Source organism: Kogia breviceps, chromosome 9 (assembly GCF_026419965.1).
Source record: "Kogia breviceps isolate mKogBre1 chromosome 9, mKogBre1 haplotype 1, whole genome shotgun sequence".
NCBI classification, from domain to species: domain Eukaryota; kingdom Metazoa; phylum Chordata; class Mammalia; order Artiodactyla; family Physeteridae; genus Kogia; species Kogia breviceps.
In genome coordinates this window covers 47,042,923-47,064,822 of record NC_081318.1, presented here as the reverse complement: position 1 = coordinate 47,064,822, position 21,900 = coordinate 47,042,923, and the positions used below count along the sequence as shown (strand labels likewise).

At 40.7% G+C, this 21,900-nt stretch overlaps 1 protein-coding gene across 1 annotated transcript in view; it reads left to right on the top strand.

The window, feature by feature from the left end:
* Window positions 1-21,900, top strand: part of CHN2 (chimerin 2) — a 321,413-nt gene that overhangs the window by 292,774 nt on the left and 6,739 nt on the right. The window contains exons 8-11 of the mRNA XM_059074355.2: window positions 10,137-10,221; window positions 14,380-14,553; window positions 18,179-18,256; window positions 20,538-20,675. Of these exons, the coding sequence (XP_058930338.1) occupies window positions 10,137-10,221; window positions 14,380-14,553; window positions 18,179-18,256; window positions 20,538-20,675 (475 nt within the window). The remainder of the gene's footprint in view (window positions 1-10,136; window positions 10,222-14,379; window positions 14,554-18,178; window positions 18,257-20,537; window positions 20,676-21,900) is intronic.

The window sequence follows — 21,900 nt, the reverse complement described above, 5'->3', positions numbered from 1 at the left end:
CTCTCCCTGCACAAAAATATCTTAGTCCGTAGGGTCTGCAGAATATGGCTGATGGTAACTCCCTGGTTTACATATTACAAAGACCAGCCACAAAATCCCAATTCTAAATTTCCAGAGAGAGAATCGGAATAGCCTGACTTAGACCAGGTGTCTACTATGCTCAGATAACTCTGGCCATGGAGGTCACCCCCTCCCCGTAAATACATGGATGGGGCTATAGGATGTCTGGAGGATGGATGGTACCCAGGTTATGTGTGAAAGAAAGGAATCCTCCCAGGTGGATAGCCTGGAGATGTCAGCTGTAATCCTTTCCTCCTTGTTTTGAAGAATTACACTTAAAGTTTCACATCAAAGTCCAACTCTTTCCACTGGGTTCTGCTTGAAGGAAGTCATGAAGCTACTCCGAGCCTCGATGTTCTTATTAATATTAGTATCTGAGAGCCTGGGCATTCTGCAGCACAAGTTAGTCTTGTCATCTGTTTGGGTATAAGGAAGAGTCTCTATTCTTTTAGTTCCGTCTTTTACAAAGTGTACCCATTGCTGTTGTGCCCTTTTGGAGCTAGGACGAGCCCTCAGCGAACCTGGGAAGTAAACGAGGTCTGTGTCTGGCAAACTCTCCACCCTCTTCCCCTGGATTGGTTCTCCTGCCCCCCCGCTTCCATTGCTCCTATCTGCCGAGTTACTCCATGGAACCACCCTGCTGAGACCTGCCAGCCCTAGTTTCTAGATCTTAGATTCTCCTTCTCCACGTCATCTGGAGGCTTTGCATTCTACAAATTGGCTACACATTATGGTTAATTTGAAATGCCACCTGTTTCCTGACAAAAGCAACCGGTAGGTTGCACGAAAACCCTTTCTTCTGTGATTCACCAAGATTTACTATTACTCCACAGATAGTACGTGCTCAGTTTAAAAGGGGCTTGTTCGTGAAAATGACAGCTAAGTTAATCTAGTAGTCGTGTTTTAAATGAGTCCTCTTGAGACCAGCAGCACAATGCCTTTCTGCAATGGAATTTCATTCATGGCAGGGATTTTGGCCAAGTGAGGAAACAAGTTTTGGACAAGGCTCTCACATAGGTGAGTACCTTCTCTGCCTGCCAGGGTCTGACCTAAAGCTTATCTTATACCTCCTTGGCATGTTTTTACGTAAATACTGGGACACTGTCATTGTAAATCCTTTACCAACCAGCAGAGCCTGGTCGAAAGAAAATAGGCTTTTTTTTTTTTTTTTTTTTTTTTGCGGTACGCAGGCCTCTCCCGCCGTCCGGACGCGCAGGCTCAGCGGCCATGGCTCACGGGCCCAAGCCGCTCCGCGGCATGTGGGATCCTCCCGGACCGGGGCACGAACCCGTGTCCCCTACATCGGCAGGCGGACTGTCAACCACTGCACCACCAGGGAAGCCCAGAAAATAGGCTTTGACAGCTAACCCAACAGAGACTCCTTGCTTAGGCCACACACCAGGCAAGTGGCTTGGCCAAGGTGTTCCACAAATGTAAATCATTTACTAACAAGTCTGGCCCATATACAATGCTTAGTTGTTATTAATTTTATATTGAGTTTTTTTTTATGCCAAAGAACATTTCATTCAAAGGGACTATTCTAAATGACTAAATGGCCGATTCTGGCCATTTAAGTCTAGAGAAATACTCCTTTTGTGTTTCGTGGAGAGAAAAAAACACCAGCGATCACTGTACGTATTAGCTGGGTTTAAGTTCTAAGAAGAGGTAACTATTTAGACATTCTTTTTTTTATTCAGCAAATACAGACTGAGGGCCAATTATGTGCCAGGCGCTGCCAGGTACAAGAAAGATGGTGGTGACATAAGAATATGAGCTCTTCCCCTGCTATAGGTGGTTCTCAACCCGAGCAGTTTTGCTCCCCAGAGGACATTTGGCAATGGAGACATTTCTCATTCTCATGACTGGCATCTCGCAGAGGCCAGGGATGCTGCGAAACATCCTACAAGGCCCAGGACAGTCCCCACCACAAAAAGTTATCGGCCCCAATGTCAGTAGTACCAAGGTTGAGAAAACCTGCAGTTGACGATGGGGGCCCTGGTGGTCTTCGAGCAGGGAAGTGTCAAAGGATGTTGGTGCTGGTGCCCTCATCCACCTGAGAGGAAGTCAGCCAGCATAAGGATCTCTCGTTATATGCAATGGGGAGAATCCCAAAAAGCTTTGTGGCAGTCAGTGTTTTAGAAATGAAATCCTGTTTTAAATGTACTAGAACAGCTGCTGAATAGACGCATCTGGGGCGGTGGGGGGGGGCGGGGGAGGGGGGTCAGTGGTGCCACGGTGGAGAAACCCGGCTGTCCCACGGCGTCTGCTCAGCAGGCCTCACAGGAAAACCCAGAGGCTTCAGTCACAGGCCCAGTGATTCCCCTTGGCTATTTCCCTACCTCTGCAAAGGTTCACTTCAAGGCCAGCATTTCATCTGATCTTGCAAGAGGGAAAAGTCCAAAGTTTAACCTAATTTCTCACACGAGTTCAATGTCACATGATGATGGGAAATGCAGTCGATTATAGGAAAAACCCTTGGCTGAGATCAGGAGGCCGAGTGCTGCTGACCATCTGGGTGACCGTGGACAAGCCACCTGTCCTCCAGCCGCCAGGTGACTCTGGGCAAAAGCTAGACTAGACGAGCCCCAAACCCAGAGACTTGTAGCTGAAAATGACTTTAGCCATCTCCAGGCCCATCCTCTCTGCATAGAAAGCAGCTAAGAAAAAATTGCCTTTGATCCAGAGTCTTTTTCATATCAAAGTAAAAGAATAAAGTTCTCATTTTAATAGGAGTAATAAAAATGACAAACTGAGGTGATGTGGTTTTAGTCTATGCCCGTGACTCTCTATCAAGGTCACTTTGTCCCCAAGAGCATATTGGGCAAATATCTGGAGACATCTGTGGTGGTTCCAGCTGAGGGGTTGCTACTGGCATCTAGTGGGTAAAGGCCAGGGATAACTGCTAACTATCCCACAATGCACAAAGACTTATCCAGCCCAAAATGTCAATAGTGCCAAGGTTGAGAAACCCTGATGTATACTGATAAGGAAAAGCAAACCTTCTCAACTGTAGCACATCATAAATAGCACTTTCTGTTTCTTATGGTCTAGAACCTGGGCTGAGCTGATTATACACTTGGGCGGTGTCTACACTGACCCATCAAAACATATTTGTTATGAAACCACCAGAGAATACTGCTTTCCAGATTCAGCAGATGTGAGACAAATAACATCCTGCTCACTTAGAAAGAGTCAAGTTGGGGGATACTTGCTAAACGCCTGAGATTTTTCTTGACAACTCTTCTTGCTCTTGTTTTTCCTAAGTGGCTATTCCTGGGCTATTTGTCAAACAGACTTTATCTCCTGTAATATCATCTTTTTCTGTTTGGTGTGGTTTTTGAATTCCAGGCAGACCAGGCCCATTATAATAGTCTTGGACAGACATTCTTCCTGTCTGGGGGTATTTTCTTCCTGTCTGGGGTATTTTAGTTACTGCCGTAAAGTTTGCAAAATGTTCTTTTTTCTGAAAAGATACTCTTGAAAATCAATAAACTTCAGAGAATGGAAAAAGCTGATCAGTGACTTTTCAAGATATGGGGCATTTCATTGGGAGAATAAACATAATAACTCAATCTGAAATAAAATGGATCCAGAGAGTGTACCCTCAGCATTTACATATAGCCTACTGTCTGGAGATTGTCCTTGTGAACCCCAAAGAAAATTAAACGATATATCGGCCATGAAAATAAACAACGTCACATCACAAAGCGGAAATTAGGCAGTGGACCTAAAATAATGTTTAACTAACTTTACATTCCCTTCTGTCCCCATTTTGCTATATTTCTGGGGAATGTGTATTTGTGGGGACAATAAGTGGAGCTATTTGCTATTCAGAAATGTCTGCCTGCATTTGTTTGCCTGAAGAAATGAGATGGAAGGCGGTGGGGAAACACTGATGGGAAAGGTTGTTGGTAAATATGAGCAGGGCTAATAAGCATTAAATGCAATCTTGATATGCTTAATTATTTTTAAAAATATGGCAAAGAGTGAAATTTTAGAAAATCTGTGATTAGTGTATCCTGTATTTCCTGAAGCATCCGGTAGACCAGTTTCCATTTTGTCAATGTATGGTAAACATTGTAGCTACTCTCCTAATTCCTAAATATTGCATTTTTATTTTTACCCCAAGGCATGTTATTTCCCATGTGATTTCTTCATCCACTGGAGATGTTCCAGATAAGAATGTTGTCACTCCTTTTTTTTTCTTTTTTTTTGCATGACCTACACGAAAAGAATGCCTTTAAAAAGCCAAACCCACCTTCACTGGCCTTTGGTTGTGCTGTTTCCTCTTCTTGGAATGTTCCCCCTGAGTTATCTGCCTCTCCAGGTCAACATCATCAGCTCCCCATCAGCCTAATCTTTCCCAGTCTAGTGAACTCCTACCCATCCTTCAAAAACCCAGTTCAATTATCTCTTTCCCCAGCCTTCTCAGGAAGAATGTATTATTCTCTCCAGTATCCTACCATAGGATAATTATTTATGTTGCCTGTTTATTCTTGTAGATGAGATCCTTGAGTGCAGGAAGGTTTTGCTCCCCTGATCTATTTTGACTTTGTTATCCAAGGACTAGTATAGTGCCAGGTTAAAAGTAGGCACTCAGCATGTAAGTATTGAATAAATGAGTGAATAATGAGTGGGTGAATGGGTGGATGTACTGGGAAATAGTTCCCCTCTCTGACATCCTTCCCCCACCAATTTGTAATGCCATTTCTGAGATATACCAAGTCTTCATATATGTGTGATTTGGTTTCTGATCTTTCCACTCTGTACCACTGGTCTGTTTTGTCCATCCTGCATGGTGTTTTACTTTTTTTTTTTTTAACTATAGAAGTCTTGATATATAGTCGGATGTGTTTTCTTATGTTCTTCTACCTATTCAAAATTATCGTCGCTATTTCTTTCTGCTGTATTCTTCCATATAGATTGTAGGGTCATCTTGTCAAGTTTTGTGAAAAGCACTGTGGAGACTTTGCTTGAAATTGCATTGAATTTAAAGGTTCATTTGGAGGATGACTGATATATTTATAGTATCAAACGTTGCCATACATGAATATAGAATATCTCCTTACTTATGTCATTAATTATTTTATAATTATTTTCGATTATTGCTGATGCCATGAATGAAGTCTTTAATTTTTATGATTTAACAAAATGAGTTATTGCTGATGTATAACGATGCTACTGATTTCTTCCTATTGCTCTTATATTAAGTAAACGTGATGGCCTTATTCTTTCTTTCAACCATATATGATGTATTTCTTTGTCTTGTTTTATTATGCTGGCTAAAACTCTGAAGGATAATGCCCAAGAGAAGCACTTATAGCAGGCAGCCTTTTCTTTCTGCTGACTCTAAAGGAAATTATTCTAATGTTTTATCTTTAAATGTGATGTTTATTATATGTGTATCATAGATATCTTTAATCAACAATTTTTAGGAGAGTTCCCTCTATTTCTAGTATGCTAACTGCTATTACTATGAACAGGTGTTGAATTTTATTAACTGTTGGTATTCTATGTGGTTTCTCTCTCGTTTTATTATTGTTATGAATTCTAGTAATATGTCAACTATCTTAAATCCCTGAAATAAACCCTCCTCGGTCATGACATTTAAATATAATGCTACACTCAGAAGGACTTTTATATTTATGTTCATAATTGAAATTGATGTATAATTTTACTTTTATGTACCATTTTTGTATGGTTTTTGAATCAAGATTACATTAGCTTCATTAAGTGAATTGTGGAGCTTTTCTTTTCTTTCCTCTCTGCTCTGCAGTAGTCTGTATTGGCTAGAGATTGTTTTTTTTAAATTCGATTAAACCTAATAAGATCATTTGGGATCAATGACTATTTGAGGGTAGATGTTTTACTGCAGATTTAATTATGTAATGGGTATAATTGAATTTAGGTTTTCTATATTATTTTGAGTCATTTTGATCATTTATATTCTTTAAGAAAATCATCCATTTCATATAACTTTTAATTTTGTGGGTAGAAGGTTAGCATTCTTGAGGTTTTTGTTTTATATCATTACTGCATCTGCATTCATGTCCTCTCTTTTATTGTTTGTGCCTTTTTTCTTGATCAATTGCCCAAGGTTTGCCTATCTTATAAATCTTTTTAAAAATCACCCATTAGTTTGTTTAATCCTTTTTCTTTTATTTTTCTATTTCATTATATTCTACAATAATCTTTTTTTGTTTCTTTGTTTTACTGTTTGAATCTTCCATATCCTTTTTTTCATCCTGTTTTTCAGTCCTCTGAAATTAGTCATTTTGTTATTGTTTCATAAACAGGCTTGATTAGATTGGCCTGTGTTTCCCAGTTTTCTTGCTCACCCTGGCTTCTTGAATCCTGTCCTTTCCCACTAGGTTCAACGTGCTTCTTACAGAACTATATTATCCCTAAGTGTATCTTTGAGTGAGGACCTGTGAGTGGAAACTCTTGGCATTTGTCTGAAAATATCTTTATTTCACCCTTGCTTTTGAATGGTAATTAGCTGTGTATAGAAGTTAGGTTGGCAGTAATTTTCTCTGAGCACTTTGATGAAATCTGTCATCTACTTGTCTCTTTTTTGCTGAGGAGAAGTCTGTTTTCAACCTAATTGCTGTCCTTTCACAGGTAACCTGTTTTTTCAGGATTCTGCTTGTCTCTTTGGTATTCTGCACTTTCACTCTAATCTATATAGGTCTAAATTATTTTTTATTCATCAGGTTTGAGGCTCATTTAGCTTTTCTTAATCTGAGGGTTTTGTGTCTTTTAGCAATTCTGGAAAGATCTCAACTGTTTCTCTTTTTGAATATCGCTTCCATATATGCCCTTAACTCCATCATCTCTCAGCTCTTCAGGATCATCACTCCTTTGCTTCTCTCTCTTCTGCATCTCCAGTCTCTTCTACCTGTTGTATCAATCCCATTGATAAGTCAACATGCCCTAATGTCTCCCATCTTTTATTAAAAAAAAAAAAAAATCCTCCCAGGGCCCACCCCATATCTCCCTGGAGCTATCTTTGTTCCTCTGCTGGACATCGCCACCAAACTTTTTGATGAATTTGCCTACACATTTCTCTACTTCTGTGCCTCCCAGTTATCCTTCAGTTCCCTCGAGTATGACTTCTGCCCTCAACAATCCAGAGACTGCTCTTGCCAAGGTTGCCAGTGACTTCCATGTGTCTGAATCACAGTTCAGCCCTGATTTAACTGTACCTCTTTCCAGCATTCAACCTGGTTGGCCACTCCTTCCCTAAAACATGCTTCACCTCTTGACTTCTGAAACGCTTTACTCTCTTGGTTCTCTCCAAATGTTGGAGGACCATGGGCTTGGAATTGAGCTCTATTTTCCTCATTTTCTATTCTCTATTGCTAATAGGTTTTTTTTATTCCATTCACACGATTATAAATACCATTTACTTGTCACGGATGGCCAAATGTATACCTCCAGTTCCACTCCTCCTCTGAGTTATTGAATTGTGTGTGAATTCCTGCTTGACCATAAAACTTGGAATCTCAGCAGCATTTTATCTTAAACTGCTCAAAGCTGAATTCTTGAATTTCTCCCAAAAGAATGTCTTCCATATCTCAGCAAGTGGCATCACTATCCGCCCGGTTTCTAAAGCTAGAATTTAGGAGTCACTCTTGATTCCTCTCTCCTTCAAATACCCACATTTATTCTACTGTCAAGTCCTTTAAATTCTATCTTCAAAAGAGAACTCAAATCCATTCACTTTCTGTCCCTTCCTCCAACATCCTGGTCATGGCCTCTATCATTTCCCAACTAGAAACCACTACCCAGTTTCTGAATCTTTTCTGCTATTAACACTCTCGCTTCCATTTTCAACACAGCGGTCAGAACATCTTTTTTAAAAAATCATCTTCCTACTTGAAGTCCTTCAAGAACTTTCTATTGGACCTAGATTACAACCAAATCCACACTCGTTAATAAAGCTTTCAAGGCCCTGTCCTACCTTCAACCTCATCCCAATTTCTCTCCCCCTCACTCTGGGGTTCTGGCCACCCTGGCCTTCTAGTCCCTCAGTCACACCAAGCTCTTTTGCTCCTGCAGGACCTCCGTAGATTCCTTCTGCCTGAAATGCACCCCTCAATGCCCCCACCAGACTGGCTCCTTCTCTTCCTTCAAGCAGCTTGAGGTCACCTTTCAAAAGATGACTTCTTGACCCTCATGGATAACACAGGGGCCTTTCTTAAATCTCTCTAGTAACAGCCTCATTTTTTCTTTTATAGCCCTTTCTGCACCTTTTCTCTTTTTTTTTTTGAGATATATTATTTACATATTATTTGATCGATCTTGCAGTTTCAGCAGTATATTAGCAATCAACTTTGTTGCCATGATTAACCAGCAGTCCCTTCAGAACACTTCTAGTAGAATATTAAGAAACCTTTGATTGCTGAATTTGTAAACTGTTCAGCTTTCAGTAGGACACTTTACTGAGGAATTCTTTTAGTACCACACTTAATGTGAGTGGGCCTTTCAATGAATCATGGCATTTTGGCTCTGGGAGAATGCAAGTGCTCCCTCGGATGGATTCTCTGCATTCCAGCAAGGGGTGCTTTGTCATATCTTAGTGTCATTTCCTTGCAGCACGATTCTCCATTTTAGTAAAAATAATTCTGAGAGGTTATTCCCCCCCCCATCATTTTTCAAAGGAGAAATAGTATAAGGAGGGCAGTTTGCATGTGACAAAGTGAAATACCAAAAGACAATTATAACTTACTTTTATTGCATAGAAACCATGGTCAGAAGTTGCTCTTTTTGATGGGTTAACTGACTACTTTCTCTGCCTTGACAAATCTGTGAGTGCCATTAGGAGGGAACCAAGCTTGTTTCATTTGTCACTTTATGTATACCCAATTACTAGTATATATAAATAAATAAAGATCTCAAAGTGATGCCATTTTTTTCTTAAGTAGAGCTCTGATGAACACCTTCCCAAATTGTGACCGGAGCTGTCATCCTGACTATACAGTCCTGTACAGGCCTCCCAGTCTCTTACAAAAATAATATTGTCTGCATGTCTTTTATTTGTTAATGGAGGTTTAAAACTTTGAAAGTCCTTATATGAGCCACACAGTCTCATAATATTTTAATTTTGTAAAAATTCAAGACCTCTTCACATAGATTGATGTGCCCCCAAATAGACTGCCTGTGATGGTTTCTGGCTTACTTTAACCACATTTGCTTTCAAGGAATCCCCTAGCTCTGCTTCTGGCAGCTCACTGGTGCCAGGGAACATGTATTTTTGTTTTGTTTTATTTTTGTTTTAAATCATGACTTAATACATGGTCCTGTCACAGGTGGACCTGTACCTGAATAATGAGAGATAAGACCATCCTTACTTCATGATGTTCAAAATATTTAACAACTGACTTGGCCACCAACCGATGAGACTGGCACCTTGGCCAATCAGAAGGGACTTTCAACCTACACACACCCAGAGGCCACACCAGGGCCCGCTGAATACAGACACCTCTCTGAGGAAGGCAATTCTATAGACCCTATTGGTAACCTTCATTTTCAGCCAACTCCCTCACTTTTTAAAATGCCTTTTCTGAAAGTGGCTTAAAGCCTTGGAACCTTCTAAGTTTCCCATAGTCATGTCTTATTTATACCTACCTGGATATTCTATAGATAGGGCAACTTTGGTCAAAAGGCCACAGTAACTGAGGTCTGCCTTCCAGAACTTGCTGAGCTAAATGCAGGTTATAGCAAACAGCTCAGGCTCTCTTGGGTTTTTCCATACAGTGCCTTGTTTGGGGTAGGGAGAGTCTCATTCCTTAGCTGATGGCATGGCCCTGTCCTCTTACTGTTTCTCCACATTCCTTTCTGGCTCTGGTGTGGGGCATGGAGGCTCAGCGGAGGATTTTCAAAAATCAAAGCACATCTCTGTTTTTTCCAGGTCTGTTTGCAACTCATCCCCACTGGAAAGAAAACGCCCAGTGAGGGATGCTCACTCCCACTCAGGCCTTTGTTTCTTGGTGTCATCTATTCGTTTCATGTCCAAGGCCACCTGCCTCCAGGTGACTGACTTCTCTAACACTTTTCTCCGTCTTGGCTCACAGGTCCACACATTCCGAGGCCCGCACTGGTGTGAATACTGCGCCAACTTCATGTGGGGGCTTATTGCCCAAGGAGTCCGATGCTCAGGTAGGCACGGAGCTTTCCTTCCCCTTTTCCATTTACACCAAGCGCCGCAATGATGAGCTGGAGGGCATCTCTCCGGAGCGGGGAAATAGTCCCAGATTAGCTCAGAAGTCTAGCTTTCTGGAAGATTCAAGGCATCTCTGTGCTTAATGGAGAAACTCCTCTAGGTGTCTGCTAGAATGAAAAGGAATATCTCTGTTTATACAAGAAAAGAAAAAAAATCCAGGGGAGTATATTTTCTTAGGCACCTACCTGCCATCCAAACTAGGTAGCTGTCCTTAAAAGAAAAAAACTAAATCAATTCCAATGGAATTGCATAGATAGAAAAGTTACATTGCTTTCCCATCTTCTATTTATCATGCCATTTGGCCTCACCAATGAACCTTCAGGGAGATGCAATTATTCTCCCCATTAAACAGAGGAAGAAACTGAGCCTTACTGATCATCATTAATTGCCCCTGGCCACATAGTAAGTGGTAGAACATTGATTTGGCTCCAGAGTCCATCATGCCCAGTATTTTTCTGCCATCAGATTAGCAGTGAAAATACACACCTTGATTTGATATCACATATTTTCAAAGTACTTTGAAACCCTAGGTGTTTTTCCACCTAGAACTAGACACACACACCCATTACTAAGAGCACACAGCACATCTTGTTTAGATACATCTAACAAAACAGCAAAGAATTCTGAAATTAATGTGTAACCAGGCTTCCTAATTCATCATGCCATGCTTTTTCTGGCAAACAGTTCTGGCCGGGAGCAAGAATAGCCTCCTGTGATGTATTGACTGGGTTTCCACTGACAGCATGACTGATTTCTTTCTTCCTAGGGTATGATTTTAAAAAATAATTCTTATGAAGCATTTAAAATAAGCTAATGACACTACATGAAGATGATCTGTTTCCTACAAATGAACTTATTTACAAAAAGAAACAGACTCACAGACGTAGAAAACAAACTTACGTTTACCAAAGGGGAAAGGTGGTGGGGAAGATAAATTAGGAATTTGGGAGCAACGTATACACACCACTATGTGTAAAACAGATAAACAAGAAGGACCTACTGTACAGCACAGGGAACTCTACTCAATATTTTATAATAACCTATATGGGAAAAGAATCTGAAAAAGATAGATATATTACTGATCACTTTGCTGGATACCTGAAACTAACACAACACTGTAAATCAACTATACTTCAACAAAAATTTAAAAAATTAAAATTAAAAATGATGATCTATTTCCCCATACTGCCCATTTTGGTTCACAGGATCATGGGACCTTAAATCCTTTCTCTGCCTGGAAAGGGCCAGTTCAGCTTCTACTATATAGATACAGCAATCACCTATGGTGATACCTGGATGGGTCCAGGAGTGCTCGTGTATGTCAATTCCTCTACCTGCCCCCATCCCAGATCCATGAGGCAAACAGTAAATGTAGGTTTGGAGGCAGACTCTCCAGAAATGATCTAGATACCCCCGATTACCACAAAAGTTACAAAGTATCTCACACGTCAACCATTGAGCAAAGTGGTGGAATATCTGAATTACTCAGTGGTCATTATTTCAACCTGTTCAGATTATACCTACCAAAAATATCCCTAATTGCTTCTATTATCCAATTTCAGCAGGAAAACTGGTCCAAAGTCAATATTATGAGAACAAAACTCTGGGATTCAGATTAGCTGTGAACAGAAACTTGCTCTGGGATAAGAGAGTTTGGGTTTGGGTTTTGTTTTGTTTTTTCTGTGTTTGTTTTTTTTTTTTTTTAAATAAAACATAATTCTAAGGCTATGTTACTATTCTCCAATGGCCACTGTTTAACCTCATACTTCCTCTGAGCAGCGGGAGAACTGAAAACTGATCATTAAATGTTTGGAATATCCATCATTACCTCTCAACTCTCCATATTTTACATAATTTAAATATTTTTAAAATTAACTAGACTTTATTTATAGCATATAGAATTGTATTCATTTGCAAAAACTGAATATTTTTATACTTGTTAGAAAACATCTTCATTTAAATAAAATATCACTGTTTAACTACATAAAAACACTGTCATTTCAGACCTTAAAATGAAGTTTATAAGGAAATTAAAAATATAATTATCCTATAATCCAGCAAGTCCACGTCTGGGTATATACCCAAAAGAACTGAAAGGAACAGATCTTTGTACAGCCATATTGATAGCAACATTGTTCACAATAGCCAAAAGGTAGAAACAACCCAAGTATCCATCAGTGGATGAATGGCTAAACAAAATGTGGTATATACATAAAATGGAATATTATTCAGCCTTAAATGGAGTGTTCTTCAGGAAATTCCATCATGGGCTACAATATGAATGAACCTTAAGGACATTATGCTAAGTGAAATAAGCCCGTCACAAAAGGACAAATACTGTATGATTCTACTTCTGTGAGGCATCTAAAGTAGTCACATTCATAGACGCAGAAGGAAGAATGTGGTTGCCAGGGGCCGAGGGGAAGAGGGTCCAGGGAGTTACTGTTTTATGGGTACAGAGTTCCAGCTTTGAAAGATGCAAAAAGCTTTGGCGACGGGTGGTGGTGGCTGCACACAGTGGGAAGGTACTTAACGCCACTAAACTATACACTTAAAATGGCTAAAATGGTGAATTTTACGTATGTTTTACCACATTTCTAAAAACTTGTTTTCAATGAGGTTTGTAAGAATTCAGTGAGTAAAAATGACTGATGAAATAACCCAAGAATAGCTGGGCAGGTATCCTTATATTTTCTATCACCGTATGTGCTCTTTCTTCTATTTAACTCTCATGTAGTGCTCCTCACACTTCAGACTTCACATATATTCATTTATTTGTTCCTCATGATAACCCTAGGAGTAGGTGCTATTAGATCCAAACAAGAAAACCAGCCTATTCTATTTAGTTCAGTTCACCAACATTTATATTCACCAAATAGATCTATCAAATGTTATTGAAGTTTAGTTGAGCTTTGCTGAATTTCTCATGTTGATAAAGCTAAGATAATTAGAACTGGTTTTGTCTTTGGAAGGGGATAGACAGAAAACTCAGCCAGTAAACATGACATGAAAATCACGTAATGACAAAAATCGTTTTCTGATGATTTTACAAAAGTTTAGATCCTCTCAAATCCTTGGTGTAGTTAAGTGCTTTTATTTAAAGCAACTGATTACAATATTCATTATCATGTGTGTATAATATGTATATAAAATATAAAAATGATATTATTATTCTTTACACTTATAAAAACAATCAGTATTAGAAGGTACTTTGAATAGATACCAAATCAACTTTGAACATCTTTAGCATTAAATTTTTATTTTCCAGAATGTAGACTGTGCCTTGTTACTGTTAGAGAAATTCCACCAGTGGATACCAACTGCTAATAAGGCTTTTAATGTGCACATTGAACTTAAAAGCACCTTTTCAGCTGTGGATCTTGATAGGAGCTTTATAAATAATTAGTCTTATCACATTACATGGCATTGTTCTAAACTGTAAACTCTCCGGTACCCCCACCGGTCTCCAGTTAGACAGTATTTCCATTCAACAGGTGTCAAAATAAGGCAGGTAGAAAGGAGAACGGCCTACTGAAACTGCCCAGCGAGGACAGGAGTTGAATGTATGGGCAACTCTCCAGGAAGGCTAAAGAAGACGCCAATGGTCATGGGTCTCTCAGACCAAAGATTAGAGATCCCTACAGAGAGAGTAATCATGTCTTCCATAAAAGGAGTGTCACGAACTTAAGGGAAACAACCCAGCCAAAGTCCTAGGTGCCCTTTTTGAGACACAATTTGCTCTGGGAATCCAAACCCTAAAGCCCTCATATAGACCCAAAGTTTCCAGTTCCAAAAGGGAAAAAAAAACATACAAACAACCTGGCTAATTACCAAAACTATCTCCATGAGGTGTTCTATTCTTATGGTCCAGCCACAGAGAAGGCTTATTGAGAAGAATGGAATTATATAAGTTTCATGAGTAAAGATAGATTTCATACTCATCTTGTGGACAGCATCACCTCTAAGTGGGATGGATGTTTCAGAGAGATACAGCAAACTCTGGGTGTTGTCATTTTTATTTTTGGTAACATATAATTTGTGTTGAGCTTTGACAAAAGGGTCAGGCAGGCTTAATGTGGCTTCTTTGTTTACAGACTGTGGATTGAACGTGCACAAACAGTGTTCCAAGCATGTTCCCAACGACTGCCAACCTGATCTCAAGAGGATCAAGAAGGTGTACTGCTGTGACCTGACAACACTCGTGAAGGCTCACAACATGCAGAGACCCATGGTGGTAGACATATGCATTCGGGAAATTGAAGCAAGAGGTTTGGAAAAAAAACACCTGCTTATTATAGTGATTTTATTTTGACTGTTGTCAAGGAGACTTTCTTATAATTGTTAAATTGACTCTCCAGTATTGATCTTGGGGAAATGGTCTACCCAGGCCCATGCACGCGTGCGCGTGTGCACACACGCTAAATCCAACCAACGACATCAATTTCTGTGTCGTACATAAACCATGCATGTGTGCATTTAACACACACTTGCTAAGCGTTTATCATGTGCTACACACTGGGGATATAAAAGTCACAGTTCACACCTTCAAGAAATTCACAGCATAGTATGCAGAATCGGGGGTTGGGGGCAAATAAATAAATGCTGTGAGTACATGTATTCAAAACACTATTTTAAAAAAACCATGGAGTCACAGAGGAAAACATTTTAATCTTATCTGAGGAGAGTGCAGAAAGGGTTTATGGCAGAGGTGAGGTTTGAATCGAGTCTTTGAAAGTGCTTCTATTAAATAAGCAAAGAAATTTTTGGTCAACACATATATTTTCTACCATATAGAAATTCACTCCTAGTATTGGTTCTGTTTATTTCAAAGAGGAGAGTTAAAAAATTGAAAAGATCTAGTCATTGAAAATTGAGAAGGCAAGGAAGATAGAAACATTTCAAAGAAGAGATTCTTTATATTATGCTTGAGTCATCTTTCCTTTATTTGTGCTTCGGCCACTTTTCAGTATCAAAATGTTCAGTGATATGGTGGATAGAGTCTGGTTAGGGAGAACTGGATTGTTGGATGTAATTTGGATAATTGGAAAGGCTTTTACCATTGTTGCCATGTATTTACCCTGCTACAGTTGGTATCCATCATTGTGTCCAAATCGGCTTAATATATTCTACAGGTATTTATGCATTTGCCAACCATCCCATTCTTTCCAAAACAAAACCAAAGAGGATATTGTAACTTGTTATCCCAAACCTTTTAGAGATAGGAAGTTATTCCCTCTTCCATACAGGATGAAAACGATAGCTATTCCGTTCCCTTAAGACTTGCTCACTTCATCTCAAATTGTAAGAAATGCCTCCTACCTTTTGACTGCTGTGTCTGTCAGAGCTGAATGGGAGCTTTGGAATCTGGTGAAGCTGTTGATACAGGGGCTGAGCTGAGTATGAGTTGAGGGGGATGCCCTGACTCTGGATGAGTAGCTGGAAAGAGCAGCCCTGGGTCCTGCTGTTCAGAGGACTCCGTGACCCCAAAGGGTCAGATCATCAGCCTCTCCAGAGCCTGCAGTCAGGACTTGTGCTCCTCTGAAGAAGCTGGGATCACCCCCATAGTGATCCTCATCAGAGACTACTAATAATTTGGGCAAAGTTACTACCACATCTGGTGTCTAATGTGCCCACAGGGAGCTCAGCACTAAGCATGTCTAGTACAAGAGCTAGAATAGCACAAGTTAGGAATTTATACGGAAGTCACAGCAAAGGGACTGGAGCTACAGGCATTAGGGGCCTGTGCATGTAGCAGAACCAGAGGATGGGCTGGAAGAAATTCACGTGATGCTGCCATTCCCAGCTTCATTGCCACCACTGCCAACATCTTACCCTGTCTTCCACCCATAGCACATTTCTTATTGTTCTCCAAATGCTTCTATCGCCACTTGTTTCTGCATGATGTGGCAGAGTGAAAAGATCATGAACTTGAAGTTAGATTCCCAACCCCTTCTCATATTAGCTATAGTATGACCTTGGGCAAGTTACTTACTCTATTTGAATATCTATTTTCTCATCTTTAAAGTAACAGAATCAGTTGTACCTCCTCAGGTAGTTATGAGGGTTAAAATGAGTTGATCCACATGAATGACCTAGTACAGGGCCCAACATAATAGGACTCAACTGTGTTATTTCTTTTGGTGTTTTCTTGGAATGACCAACTCCCCTAACTCCACCTCCAAATCTGTGTGTCTAACCAATGTACTTAACCCATAGCTTTCGATGCTGTCACAGAGACCCCCAAATAACAGTGTCTTCAAAAAGACAGAAATCTCTCCCTCCGGCAGCAGCCCAGGGCTCATGGAGCAGCTGCCCAGGAACAGGAACCCAGGCCCTGCAAGCTGTTGCTCTGTCATCCTTGAGTGTTGCCCTCATCTGCATGGTCCCAGATGGTTATCACCGTCTCATCTGCATTCCAACCGACAGCAAAAGGGCATATACCCTTTCCCCTCAAGTCCAAGACCCAGGAACTATACACATCACTTCTGCTCTCTTCACACTGGCCAGGAGTTAATGGCCTCTGCGATGGATGTTGTTCTAAAAACCAAGGGTTTTATCACAACAGAGGAAGTGGAGAACTAGTATGAGACGGGGAGCTGGCAGCCTCCGCTAACTAACTCTGGCAAACTCCAGCCTGTCCTTCATGATGTCCTTTAAAGATAGCTCCTCAGTAAGACCTTCCCCATGGCCTATGCTATCAAAAGGCAGGGTTAGTGTCCACTGCACTGTGCTCCCCTGTGCCACTGTGTCCTTGCCTCTGTTGCAGTGCAGGTTACAACTGGACTGGAGCATGCTTACATGCACCACCAACTAGAACAGGATGACACCAGGCCTCATCTTGTGGGCCAATTCAGTTGATCGGTAGTGGCATCCTAGGCAACTGTCCTGAGATGAATTCTGAAACTGAGTGGGGCTCAGTGGGAGAAAAAGCTGAGGTCAATTAAGAATGTCTCCTCTGGTCACAGGAAAGAGGAGGGGTAGTATTTATGCCATGCATTTGTTGTCTCTGATGCAGACCCGATGTCAACCCTTATATATGGCAGATAATACATGTGAAAAACAGAAATGCATGTTATTTATCAGGAGTTTGAGAGAGTATACTGTCAGTAGTAGAAGCTGTTTATTTGCTTATTTATTATTGCTGTAGCTATAGTTTGATAGCTAGTTTTTGACATAAAAGCTCTGAAATCTTGTCCTCTATCCCTTCTGATACTTTGGAAATATCTTAACAAATCAGTGAGATCTAGGAGCAGAACCCACATCTTTTTCTTAGCCTAAATATACAGTGATCAAGTTTCCCGAATCATTCAATAGAATTTTATTTTCCTGCATCCATTTGTATGATCATTTATTTGAAGGTATACCAATTAAATCAATCATATGTAGTTAAACATTTAACATATTGTCATGTTTATGATTAAACATATACGGCTATAAAATCTGGATAGTTCCAGTAAAATCAGGATAATATGTACCACACACGTGCATACTTGTATTGTGTACCTAGTACACTGCTACATGCAGTATGGCATATGGATTGAGATGATGCTGCGAGGAAAATCGTTTGCTGCAGTGAAATCACATCCACCTGTCAGATGAACAAAGGAAGCAGGAGACCACGGTTGATGAGAATCTTGACCATGGGTTCACTTTGCAAAGCCAGGCAGGAGGAATACCAGATCGCTGAGGTCTCCACTGCCACACAAGCAAATGCAGACAGACTTGCACAGAAACCGAGGTGGACAAGTTCTGACGTGACAGTATGTAATATATAAGAGCACTGACTATATTTGCTCATTTCCTGATAGCACGCAGTGTAGAGAGGAAATCAGATTCTTTTTTAGATGTTTTAGGAAGCTAAAGTTAAAATCTGTCTGTCCCTTTTTTTAACAGGATTAAAGTCAGAAGGGCTTTATAGAGTTTCCGGGTTTACTGAACACATCGAAGATGTCAAAATGGCATTTGACAGAGGTAGGCTTGTACTTTCTTGAGTGCCAAATGATTTATCCTTAGCATCCTCTCTTTTGGAAGCAGATTTTACTCATAATGGGAATGGGTTTTTAGAGCTACTGAGAGCTGTTCTTTAGGAAGCCAAGGAGTAACGGTTTACAAATATCATAGTTCTCTGCTTCTCTGGGGAAAGTGTTTTTTTAAAGTCGTGGACAGTTGACCATATGGAGAAGTGAGTTGAAAATACTACTTGAAAATGATCAGACAGCATCTGGTGCCATTAAGGTTCTTGACTTGGTTGCCCAGCATTTATGGTCAGTCCACATGGCACCAGGGTACCTTCTGCATCTTCCATCTCAGATCCCTTTGATTTCTTCTCCCAAAGCTCCAAAGAAGAGAGCGTAGGGATAGGGGTACCCCTGGCACTGAAGTAGGGGAAGTTTAGGAGGTAACTCCTTTGCTTCTTTGTGACTGTGCCATACATCCTCTAGGCCATATTCTTTCTTAGGTCAGATATCATGAGCCAACTTGGGAACTTATTAAAAATACAGATCACCAGGACCCACCCTGGGGACTCATTCAGGAAGCTGAGTGAGCCCAAGAATCTGTATATCTGTTGAATTATCCAAATACTTCTGGTACAGCCAGTCAGAGATGGAACTAGAGTCTAGCCCACTAGCTAGGACCTCCACTCCGCAGAGTAGTAGACAAGGTCTCTGATGATCTAGCTGCCCTATCTGTCCAGGCTCATAGCCAGTTCCTCATGTCTGTATACTTTGTACCCCAGCAATAATGAAATATACACTACCTCTTTTCATGAACAAGCACCTGGGCTCACGTTGCTCTGTCCATCTAGAATGTGTTCACATCTCTGCCTGGCAAGCACTTACCTATTCATCAGGTGTCAGCTCAAGTCTTTCCTCTGTCATGACTCCTCCCCAACCTCCCCTAAGAATTCCATTTCCTTCTCCTCTGCCCGCCCCCTTGTTTCCACATGTCTCCAGCACAGCAGTCTTCTTATTTCCTTGTAATTGTTGAGTTGCAGGCCTGACTCCCAGTCTAACTAGAGTTATTTGTAGGGAGTACAGTTGGCCTTCTGTATCTGCAGGTTCCATATCCATAGATTCAACCAATCATGGATCAAAAATATATTTTTTTTAATTCCAGAAAGTTCCCAAAAGCAGAACTTGAATTTGCCATAGGCTGGCAACTCTTTATGTAGCATTTAGATTGTATTAGGTATTGTAAGTAATCTAGAGATGATTTTAAGTATACTGGAGGATATGCATAGGTTATATGCAAATACTAAGCCATTTTACATAAGAGACTTGAGCATCCTTGGATTATGGTGTCCACACAGTGGGAAGTTCCTGGAACCAATCCCCCTTGGATACTGAGGGACAACCATATGTCTTTTCTTCTTTGATGAACTAGGGCTTAATAGTGCCTGGCACATGGCAGATTCTCAATAAATATTTGTTAAATACATAAATAAGGGGATCAGATGGCATATCTGCTACACTCTTACTGTTTTCTATACATTAGGAGCTTTTTTAATCCTCTGAACCAAATTTGCTGAGGCATTTGTTCTTTCAATTCTCTGTATAAAGGAAAATGCTAATAGTCCCTATATGATTGAAACATTTTTCTATCCAAAAAGTTTTATAGACTGCAACAATTAAATTGGACTGATATTTACTAATGGTAAAACAAAAAGTCAAAAAATGTCTTCAGAATGATTGTAAAAATAGTAAGAAATATAACATTACCTATACATGAGGGAATGTTAAAGTTTCCCAGATTAAAGTCCTAGGGACTAGGGGAGAAATAATCAAGTGAAAAGAAACTTCAGAAGGCCTGAAAGAGACATTAGAAACTGAAGATACTCAACCATTATTTTCTGTATGTGATCTTCAAATCCAAGTCCAAAGAATACTAAATAAGAGATTCTTGATTTTTTAACTTCAAATTAGATTGTTATCCTATTATGAACCTTTGTGTCTAGAATATAAATTACTGTGCTAGATTTCTATTTAGCAAATTACAAGGGGTTGATACCCAAAGAACTATTTTAAGTCTATTTCACTACTTTTTTGGCTGCACTTACCCTCAGACCCAAAATCCCTCTCACCAAACTTCTTTTGTTACTTCCTGCATCTCAGCGTTATTAGAAGCCAAAGTAGTCAGCTGAAACTTGTAAAGGAGCATTCATTGTTGGATCTTTTTTTTTTTCTTTCTGGGCATGCTTTAACTTGGTGAAATAAGGTCCTAATTAGGAATTGGATCATTGATTGTTTTTCAGATGGTGAAAAGGCCGATATATCTGCCAACATCTATCCAGACATAAACATCATCGCTGGAGCCCTTAAACTGTATTTCAGAGACTTACCCATTCCTGTCATCACCTATGATACCTATTCCAAATTTATAGATGCAGCAAGTAAGTATGGAGAACTAATTTTTTAATGGCACCAAAGTTTTAAGTGCAATGCTTTTGAATTCAAGAAAATTAAAACTCAGACCTGATTAAATTATTGCATGAGGATTCGCTTTGCCAAGCGAGGGCACAATGGTACAGTTAAGAGAAAACCAGGCATAGTTCACCAGCTGAGTTGACCCAGTACTATGCCAGCTCTACTCGGCTGAAGCTAGGTGCCAGGCAGTTCTGTCTCTCCCCATCGTTTCTTCTATGCTGGGAACCAGCAGTCAGGCTTACTCTGTTATATGTTTTGTTTTTGTTTTTGTTTTGCGGTACGCGGGCCTCTCACTGCTGTGGCCTCTCCCGTTGCGGAGCACAGGCTCCGGACGCGCAGGCTCAGCGGCCGTGGCTCACGGGCCCAGCCGCTCCGCGGCATGTGGGATCTTCCCGGACCGGGGCACGAACCCGTGTCCGCTGCATCGGCAGGCGGACTCTCAACCACTGCGCCACCAGGGTAGCCCCTGTTATATGTTGAAAGCAGAATGTTTCTGCAGCAAACAATCAGACGTTCTTCAATGAGGACTGTATAGATTAACTACTTTCATCTATTAGGCAGAATCCCATTGTAATCAATTAAAGTCACACCCCAAGTTTTGCACATTGATGCTGTTCAAAATTAGTAATAGGCCCAGAATATACTGTGTCAACTACTATACTAGGAACTCTCACCAATATCTTCTTGTTGAATCTTCCCATCTACCTGATGAATCACATCCTCTAATCCCATTGTACAGAGGAGGAAAGCTAGGCTTGGAGAGCTGAGCTCACGGGTCCAGGGATGGAACGTCAGCATTGGACTTCCATCAGTCCATAGCTGCTCATTCAGGGTTTGGCACTTGGGTCACCACTGTCGGGAGAGAGAACCATAGTGTGTATATGTGTGTTGGGGTGTGGGGGGAATTGCACTACACTTTGTCCAGGAGCATAGTGAGGAAGGGGAGATTCAGGCGCTAGAATGAATGACGTAGAGGTCAAGCACACCTCAAGGAACTTTTTATTTAAAAAAATATAACTTTTAAGGTATGTGTTGCTAAGGGCTTCCCTGGTGGCGCAGTGGTTGAGAGTCCGCCTGCCGATGCAGGGGACACGGGTTCGTGCCCCGGTCCGGGAAGATCCCACATGCCGTGGAGCGGCTGGGCCCGTGAGCCATGGCCGCTGAGCCTGCGCGTCCGGAGCCTGTGCTCCG